The 10526-nt window shown below is 41.9% G+C and overlaps 1 protein-coding gene across 2 annotated transcripts in view; it reads right to left on the bottom strand.

Moving 5' to 3' along the window:
* Positions 1-1193: 1193 nt before the first annotated feature.
* kcnc1a (potassium voltage-gated channel, Shaw-related subfamily, member 1a) overlaps positions 1194-10526 on the bottom strand; it is a gene marked incomplete at both ends in the record, with an annotated part of 28590 nt that continues 19257 nt past the window's right edge. The window contains 2 exons of one of the 2 annotated variants that reach the window (XM_083687938.1): positions 1194-1258; positions 5151-5321. In XM_083687938.1, the coding sequence (XP_083544064.1) occupies positions 1194-1258; positions 5151-5321 (236 nt within the window). Of the gene's footprint in view, positions 1259-5142; positions 5334-10526 lie in introns of those variants that run through there. The other variant, XM_083687939.1, reaches the window with a different exon arrangement.

The raw sequence follows: 10526 nt of genomic DNA, 5'->3' as shown, positions 1-10526 counted from the left end.
GTTGCATAACATTGTGCATGCAGTTGATTTCCCCCATGTTCTAAATTGCATACAATGCTTCAATGTTTTCAAATATACATTTGTTCTCTCTGCTTGTATAGTTCATAGCTAAATGTAGTGAGAGGGAAAGATGGTGACACCTTTATTCTCTCTGATAAACCATGACTGGTGTTTTCTTGTTTTTAGGCTTTTTTGTTGTTTTCTTTCAAAAATAACACTGTTAAAAGTATTTACTTAATCTGTGAAAAGAACAATGGCTCACTATGAGAAGTTCTCCATAAATAATCTATTGTATTCACCAATAAGTATAGCATAAAACATAAAAATATATCACTAATTTAATTAGCCTAGAATAGATGATGTTTATCATTAAGATCCAGGATCACAAGCATGCCAACAGAAACAAAGTCCAAAGTGATCTTTTAACCACATAGAGAGCTTGCTAAAATATGTATTTTCTCTTTCTACAAGTCTCTAGTTATTAAATAGAATTGGTGGTCAATATGACCAGAGCTGCCAAGTTAAAAGTACTCTGGACCACAAAAAAAAAAAAAAAAAAGTAAATTGAGAGAAAATGTTGGCTAAAGGAAAGCACACCGTCATTGAACATCTTAGAATTTGGCTACATAAATTGTATGCAAAAGTGAGGAACCTCATTTTAAAAGAAAATATATTCTGCATACGGATATTCATAACAGCTATAGTGTTTTCTGTTTTACAGTCCACCATGCAACTCATGCTAAATGAACAGATAAGCATCTTCTACAGTCATGTTTCACTGTGTGACATTGTGGTATCATTAATGCCTTTAGCAGTTATTGTTATCCCTCTATTTATTGATTTAATTCCACCTTTTTTGGCCATCAACCAATGGTTTGATTGGCCAAGGCTGACCGTTTGGATGTGTCCCTTTCTGTCCTCCCATAATCCTTTCTTGAGAAAAAAGTCAGTATGAAAAAAAAAAACAATTGAGAAAATAAAAAATAAAAACTTTGATCTTGAAGTTCTTCCACGTTAGAGAAAACTTGTCTTCAAAGTGAGATGAGTGTGCACTCACTTAAAGAACCCCCTGTATCTCTATCCCGTCCTCACTGTCAATGTGACCCTCTCCAGCCCTCCATCCGTTGGAATCAAGAAGAGGACAGACACCAAAGGCTTGGTTTCTCCCTGTCTCAGACTGTTGGTGCGCCCCCTCAGGTCACTCTGAGAACTTCTGCCTGCATATACTTAACTAGGACAGTCTCCTCTTTACAGGGATCTGTGGTAGAGAATACAGGGGAGGATTGGGTTGCTCAGAATCATCCAGTCATTGGTCAATCTCAAGAGTGGGTGGATTCAATTGAGAAAAGTAAAGACAATGGGGAGGAAAAAAATAACAGAGAAAGAGGACCTCTTACGGATGTTTGGAAAAGATAAAAAGAAAAGGCGCTCTCTGTCGTGATGCAGGAGAAGGAGAGAGAGATCGAGGGACAGAGATTTAGAGAGGTGAAAGAAAGAGACAAGTGCGAAAGACAGCAGACGAATAGAGTATTGGGGGGTGTGGCTGGGCCAACTCCTTTAAACTGAGCTCTGCCCAGAACACAACCTCCCAGACGGGGTCCACCCCAATAGTAGTTAGGGAAGACAGAGAGAAAAAGACAGGGGTTGTTGCTGGATAGGAAAACCGACATATTAAGAGACAGAAGAGTAGTAGAAAAGAAATAGGGAAGAATTGAACCAAAAATGGGAAGACTGGGCTTCTCTTTGTTCGGATGTGCTCTGTAGGGTTGATGATAGGTTGAAGCTATTGAAAGTTGTGTGTGCTTGTGGAGGGGGTAGATATTTCTATTATTTACATTATGAAAAAAAAGATATATATTTCAAAGGAATCTAGCTGTTAAGAGAAAACGGTAAACTAAAAGTCTATTTCTCCGCTCCTAAATTCTCTTGTTGGCATGACTTCAATAAACACATGACTATGTATGGAGGACTACCTTGAATCAGTCAATTTCATTAGCCACAGTCTCTTTACAAGACACTACAACACTGTTAGGCCCTGGTATGTACTGTACATTCTCTCCTAATTGTACGGGTCTATTTGTTTGAGTTCCTATAAACCATGTAGTTGGGGCTTTTATGAGAATCGGCCTGCATGACCTATTCCCCAAATGTATTTTCAACTGCTTTTCAAATACTTTCTTCCCATTGTCAGTTTATTTTTTTTCTGAAACAGAGAACAAGCAACACAGATAGATCACCACAGAAAAAACTAAGCGAGAGAAGCGAAAAAGCTGAAAGCACGGTCCAAAAGACAGCTAACAGGAACAGGAACAGGAACAGGAACAGGAACAGGAACAGGAACAGGAACAGGAATGGGACAGACCAATACAACACGCTGTGGGGCAGGATGATAGCTGCAGGTGGGAGATCAAGGAGAGGGGCACGGTTGTAGAGGGGACCTTAGAAGAGCATCCTGTGCCACTGATTCATGCCAACTGCATGGGTGATGATACAGTAGGTGAACGACTCTGCTACAAGGAAACTGAGTGGACTGCAAGGCCCCGCCTCGCAGACACTGACACAGCTCTAGTGCCAGCCATACCCATGCCCGCAATGGTGCCAAGGCTCTCTTAAGTTTATGGTTATCTTTGTTTTAGGAGGTGATGGGCAGTTGGCAGTCAGAGTCACACCAGAGTGTACTGTACTGGTATGTGACCTCTGTCTTTACACATTTCCTTTCACTTTTCCATTCATCTGTTCTCTGTTTGATTAGAGTCCCACAGGCATGCAGTGAGCGGTTGGGGAGGCCGGTAGTGGTATCTCAGCATAGGAGAGCTGAAGGGGGTTGAGGCACAGCTAGAAAGGACAGGGCATGTGGCAGTGATACCATAAACTGGCATCTTGACCCAACAGGAATCTATACTGATTCAGCTATCATCATAATGTCGTTAACAGTTTCAAATGAAGAAAAGAGACAGATAGTTTCAGTCTTTGCAATATTGTAAAAGAGTGCACTGGCAAAGAGGCATATACTGCATAAAGTACTGCAGTCAAATTCTATTGTAATATTGTTATATAACATTGACCTAAAATCTGCTTTAGATGTGTAACCTTTTAACATTGGGAAGCCAAGCAGGACTTAGAGTTCTTAGCTGAGGGTAGATACTAGTGAATAACTATAATTAGATCACAGGTATGTGGCTGTTGATGTTTCTTATCCATGTTCTATATTGTAACATCATGTGCTCTCTTCTCCCATACTGTACCTCACCCCTTAACACCAGCTTCTAATCCTCTCCAATGCCAATGCCTACGCTAATGATCAGCTGGACAGCATGCAATGTTGGGATAACACACACATGCCAACATGGAGCAACAGACACATTCCCTGAACACTGTCAACATATATAGTATACATAGATAATCACTCACATACACATACACGCAAACAGACACACTCACAGACATACAGTAATACCCACCAAAAAGCATATTCATAAACAAAACAACATAGAAAATACAACTGTGTGGGTCACTGTACTCTTTCTGTTGACATATGAATTGTTGCTACTGTCATGGTATTGATATGTGCTGTGTTTCATGTTTGTGGTCATCCTACTGAAGACCATGATTCACGCAATGGATCAGCCTTATGGTGTGGACACAGTGAGTTACAGTTGAGTTTGTACAGGCTCCTAGCTCTTGGCTCCTGTCCTGGTAATCACTGGACTGAACACAGAGCATGCTCACAGAGAGCAATACACTATGGGCCAATATGGTAGACACAGTGGGAATGTGTGACCCGTTGACAAAATGCTCCATCAAACACCTGATAAGGCAGGAGAAGAGAGAGGGTAAACTGTGTGTAGGCTACTATTTAGAGACAGCGGCAGGTTCTGTCTTGACTAACCTCTAGGGACCAGGATGGGTATGGTGGCAGGTAGGGTTAAGGATTTGAAATAGAGGACATGCCAACTGTAAAGTTCATTCTATGACAGATGTTGGCCACTGTGGCCATAACTGTAGGTGTTGTATTGATGGCATTAAGATGGCTGTAGATAGATTATGTTAGCAAATGAACAGTATGGTAGTTGAAACAATGTCTCTGATTGGAACTGAACCTAGTGCATCATGGTGGGTAGAGCATCTTTGAGTGGTATATTCTTTAGTGATTAGAGGCAGGGTAAGGTATGGTCAGGTAGTGAGTGTGGCATGGCTGTCCTCCTGGCCACACACCCACCCTAGCTGCAGCAGAGGGTAGCCCTGGGGGCCCTGAGGGCCGAGCGGCGGGGGGGGCGCACACTCCGCCACCACCACGGGCCTCCCCGAGGCAGGGCCGGCTACTGGTCAATTAGACACAAGTCAAGGATTGGGGAAGGAGGATGATGGAGGGAAAAACAAACAGATAGACAATGAGTGGAGGAAAAACAAGGAAAAACAAACGTACAAACAACAAAGAAAAACAGGAAAAAGGAAAGTTAAGGTTGGCCCAGGGGGCAGCATGGTCTCTCAGTGATTGTAAACAAACTGAATGGAGAAGAGAGAAAATCCAGAGAGGGAGGTGGGTTAAAAGTAATCATCCAATGATTTAAGAAGCTTCTCAAGAAAATCTAGACAAAAAACAAAACCACTGTGTAGTGATTTGTTTTTGATTTTATAAAAAAACACATTTTAAATGAGCAACTAAATAAGTTAAAGTAAGTAATTATTTGGATGATTAAATTAAGATTTCTTTCTCTGGTCTTGACAGAGTGAAAGAAAGGGAGAGAGAGAAGATAGAGAGGGACAGAGAAAAAGACTTGTGTCCAAATGTCAAATAAGAATGTTGGGGGTAAAGGCTTTGATGTTCGGCAGTAGAGTGCATATCTAGGGGCAGAGGGAAGTGGAGCTCTAAACAGTATTGTATGTTGATGTTGGAGGCTCTAAGTGAGAAAAGATGAGGCCATGACAGGGCCTTCTGTTGTGATGTAGTAGGATATAGAAAAATATTATTTTGTGGTGTCTAGATCGTCACGTTTCAGACTTATAGTAGATAGGCTTTGCGTGTTTATGGTTTCTCCTCTGACTAAGTGCACTGTCTGTGTGTGTGTGTGTGTGTCTGTGCTTGAGTGTCAATATTAGTATTGGTGAGTGTGTGTCTGTGTTTGTGGGGGTGCCAATATGTTACGTACCCTTCCTCACTCTGGCGCCTGTGTGGCCTTGCCGTCCGCCCATAGACAGCAGGAAGCAGGGCTGCTCGCCCCGGTCGGCGGGACTGAAAAGTCCGTCCTCAGGTGACATGGCCTGGTCTATGTGGGGACAGTCTTCGTTGGCCAGTGCTGCCTTGGCTGCTTCCCCATTCACTTTGGTGGGATCTTGAAACACAGAAGCACATGTCAGATACATACTTTGGAAAGTATTCAGGTTCCTTCACTTTTTCCACATTTTGTTGTGTTATAGACTCAATTTAAAATGGATTAAAAAAAATGTTTTTGCCATCAATCCACATACATTACCCCATAATGACAAAGCAAAAACACATTTTTAGAAATGTTTGCACATTTATTAAAATTGAAATATAGAAATACCTGAAAAGTATTCAGACCCTTTGCTATGGCACAAATTTGCTCAAATGCAACAATGTCTTCAATAAATCACTCAACAAGTTGAATTAAGTCCATCTGAGTGCAAGGATAATAGTTATGTGATTTCGGAATGAATATCTTTTGTTAGGGCTAGTCTCTGGTTTGCTTAGGAATCAATTACACACTGTGTGGATTAGGATGTCACTACCAAGTCAGCAAATTTTATAATTTTCTTTTGCTATTTTCTTATCCTGACAATCTCTCCAGTCCTTGCGGTGACAAACATATCCATAACATGATGCAGTTACCACTATTCTTCAAATGAAACTGCATTGCATGTGCTGGATTTGCACCAAACTTAATGCTTTGTAGTAAAACCAAATAAACACATTTCCAGCCACTTTTTTGCTGTATCACTTGAATTCATTGTTGCAAACACAATTATGGATATGAGATAGATAATTTTCCATTCAGGGTTTCTTTTTGGCCACTTGGTTACAGACCAATATTGTAGAGTGACTGAGATGATGTTGTCCCATCGACTGTGCTTTTTCCTCTCCACCATTCAGCTGTAGATTTTTGTAAGTCTCCCCAGGCCTCAGGGTCGCATTCCTGAGCAGTTTTGTTCCTCTCAATTTGCTCAGTTTGTAATGACAACCTGATCCACACAGTGTGTAATTCATTTCTATGCAAATCAGAGACCCTATAAAAACAAAGATATTAATTCCAAAATCACATTAACTATTATCCTTGCATTAAGATGGACTCAATTCAACGTATTGAGTGATTTGTTGATGACATTTTTGCATTTGAGCTAGCAAAGAAAAGATTCAAGATTCAAGATTCAAGATTCTTTATTTGTCACGTGCATACAAGTATACAGTGAAATATAAAAGTGACAGTGCCACAGAGGAGTGCAACAATAAATGTAAAAATAAATAGAATATAGACAGCAGTATAAACAGCAATGTAAGCAATGTACACAATGGAATGGCTATATACAATGCCAATGGCAGGTTGACAGTACAGTTAATTACAGTGAAAAGATGAGTCTGCAATGGGTAATTATGTGTGTGCGTATGTGCTATGATGTCAGTGAGTGTGTGAGTGACTTGAGGGGGGCACTGGTGGGGTCGTCGTTGATGATCCTGATGGCATGGGGGAAGAAACTCAGTCTAAGCCTCTCTATTCTTGCTGCATGACAGCGAAGGTAATTTGCCTGACTGCGGCAGCTGGAACAGACCCAAAAAGGATCTGAATACCTATGTAAATTAGGTATTTCTGTATTTCAATTTTAATAAATTTGCAGAATTTCTAAAAACGTGTTTTCGCTTTGTCATTATGGGGTATTGTGTGTGGATTGATGGCAAAACAAAATGTTTTAATCCATTTTAAATTGAGTCTATCACACAACAAAATGTGGAAAAAGTGAAGGGGTCTGAATACTTTCCGAAGCCATTGTACATGTATGGCATACTAACATGGAAGGACGGTCTACCCGAGATACATTTGATGTGGAGGCCAGACAGAACAATTCACAACACAAAACAGAGGTACATCTACAATATCAAGGAATATTTACCGCTCCCTCTTGTATTTTCACTTGCAATGCACTGGACTATGAAACAGCTCCTGGTGCCCAGCCCATCATTACTAATGTACAGACTTGATGTCTACATACTTGCCTTATATCATCCTGTCCTTTCTTGAAAAGAAACCTCACACTGTGAGATGAAAACTGGGTGCAAACCACTATACATACTTTACAGAAACACTTTCTGATCCCTGATTTACCAAATCAGATGAATTAGGCTCTTCCTCAAAAATCAACTATGAAGCATTGCATTAAGCATTGCATATGTCATGTGGCCCTTGTGTACAGTACAGTACACCTCTAGTCTGTGGTTCATTCCCCATTAGACTGTGTTGTTCAGATCACCCTTGTCACCACTGCAGTAAAAGGTTATTTGTGGGTTTAACACTTCTAGAGATTAGCAGAAGTATGTGCTGCAGTGAGGCTCCACCCTGGTACACATGTACACTATTTCATCTGCTCCTGTCAGTGCAGTAGGCAGCATGCAGCAGGCGACCCCCCCCCCCCCCCCCCACAGTCACACTGAGCCACTGTAGATCTGATGCAGACCCCCTGGGACAGAGAGGAGGGAGGGGAGAGGGAAGGAGGGGGTGTGAGTCACTTTCTTCAGAATAGTTCAATGAATAAAGGCAGTGTTCTCTCCTTCACCCTCCCTCCGTCACTCATTTCTCCACCATCATCTCTTCCTTTATGGAACCCTCTATTATTTCCTCTCTTTCTCTACCTAACCCTGCTGAAATGTGTATTTTTTCCCCCTCCTCCTTTTATTCCTCCCTCTGTCTACTCATTTATCTTTTGGATATCCATATCCAGGTCATGGGTATCTATTAATTGGTCAGTTGGTCTGTTCATGGAGCATGTCTGATGTGATGGTTAGGGTTAGAGCGTTTGTCCAGATGGCAGGGTCATTAAGGAGAGGAAAGGAGGGTAAGGGTGACACAGCGTTATTGGGTCTCTCACTGGGTCTGTTCAGGCACTGCCATCATGGAGGAGAACGCTGCCAACACAGGCATGCATCGTGGTTCACTGCTACTGTATACTGTACCTCCATAGCCCCTTTCTGTAGCTGGCATTTCTACTTTCTACTGTACTATCTACTGTAATAACCTTTATCACAATACAATGATATCATTTCTCATGGAAATATCCCCCCAGCATTACATAGACTAAAGCACAATCATATAACTTTGCTGTCATCTGAGATCATGTGATATGATCCCCCTTCACCTGTCATCCAACACAATAGTGTACTGTAATATTGCCTCAAAACACTAAACAATAAGCTTTATCCAAAATGGGAGATACAATGTGTGTTTGAATTAGGTGCATTCTCTCTGTGCTGTATATCCAGGATTTTGATGTGCAGCAGATCTGACACAGCAGCTTATGTCTGTGTTCATGTATGGCTAACCACAGCCCATTGAATTAATGATGAGAGCCATTTTAGAGGCCATGTTTCAGACTGCACAAGCTTTCTTAATGCCTTCTGCCTTGGCACTGCACTCTCACAGTCATCTTGGGTGAGCATGTGAGAAGGTGTGCAGTCATCTTTCACAGCCAATCATTGGTATTTACAGGGAGTAACCAAATGAATGGAGACAGGGACACGAGGTGCGAGGACCCCTAAAGGAGCCCTAACCCAAAACAAAATGCCCCAAAACAAAACAAAACAAAAAAGCTTAAAACACAGCACAGGGTGGAAATCTATAAACATCCCAGTAAAATGTCACACTGATCATTTTACATAGTTCTTTATAGATCTCATCAACAAGCAAGTACGTTTTTCTGCCAGTGTGTGCATTCTTGTGCAGGTTGTGTGTATGTGTGTGTGTGTGTGTGTGTGTGTGTGTGTGTGTGTGTGTGTGTGTGTGTGTGTGTGTGTGTGTCTGTGTGTATGTGTGTGTGTGTGTGTGTGTGTGTGTGTGTGTGTGTGTGTGTGTGTGTGTGTGTCTGTGTCTGTGTGTGTGTGTGTGTGTGTGTGTGTGTGTGTCTGTGTGTGTGTGTCAAGCTAGTATGCGCTTCATTACATCAGCTACTCAGGGGACCCACTTTATGAGGAGTGCTTTAAAAGTTATGTAACCTTTCCCATTCCATGCAGGGCTTCTCTGTTTCAGGGAGAGTGAGCTCTACTGTGGATGGAGGAAACGTATGTATTGCATGTTTGGCATATGAGGCACATCTCTAGTCCTGATCAACAGCTCCTCTCTCTCCTAATAACTGCAGGCCTCAGACAGAGTGCTTACTCCATGGGAAGCCATCTACAGAGAATGCCAACTCATGTGCCAGCACCAAACTCATGTACATTATTCATTTTCCCCCTGAGTTGAACCCAACCCTTCTTGACGGTACATGTTTGTTTGTGTGTGTGTGTGTGTGTGTGTGTGTGTGTGTGTGTGTGTGTGTGTGTGTGTGTGTGTGTGAGCATGTGTGCATGTATGTGAGTGTGTGCCTATAGCTTACACCTCTCACGTTTTTGTAATCATGAGGGAAATGAATGAACTATAAAAAGTACTATGTGACTGCCTGTTCTTCCAGTACACTTAGTATTGCACATTGATAACATAAGTAATTCCCCTGTAGTTACCCTGAAATTTATGAGTTGTGATGTGTTGCCTTCGATTTCCATGTGTTGTAGTCACATATACACTCACCGGCCACTTCATTAGGTACACCTGTTCAACTGCTCGCGAACGTAAATATCTAATGGTGTGGGGGATATTTTCTTGGCACACTTTGGGCCCCTTAGTACCAATTGAGCATCATTTAAACGCCACAGCCTACCTGAGTATTGTTGCTGACCATGTCCATCCCTTTATGACCACAGTGTACCCATCTTCTGATGGCTACTTCCAGCAGGATAACGCGCCATGTTACAAAGCTCACATCATCTCAAACTGGTTTGACAATGAGTTCACTGTACTCCAATGGCCTCCACAGTCACCAGATCTCAATCCAATAGAGCACCTTTGGGATATGGTGGAACGGGAGATTCGCATCATGGATGTGCAGCCGACAAATCTGCAGCAATGATGCTATCATGTCAATATGGACCAAAATCTCTGAGGAATGTTTCCAACACCTTGTTGAATCAATGGCACAAACAATTAAGGCAGTTCTGAAGGCAAAAGGGGGTCCAACCCGGTACTAGCAAGGTGTACCTAATAAAGTGTGTATGTTACATGTTATAATATACTGTATGTACTGTAGGATGAACTGCAACCACTGTGCACCCATTGTTTTCTGATTGAGTGGTAGAGGAGTATCCCATTGCCTTGTTACTCTGGAATTCTCTGCAATCCAGTTTGAATAAGAGTGAATAGGGAGAAGCTAGTGAATGGCTGCAGTTCCTTGCAGAACCAGAATCCTATTGTGGGTTGCTTGGACACCGT

This window comes from Argentina silus, assembly GCF_951799395.1.
Source record: "Argentina silus genome assembly, chromosome: 2".
Taxonomy (NCBI): domain Eukaryota; kingdom Metazoa; phylum Chordata; class Actinopteri; order Argentiniformes; family Argentinidae; genus Argentina; species Argentina silus.
Note: the sequence above shows the minus strand (reverse complement) of the source record. Positions and strands in the feature narration are given on the sequence as shown.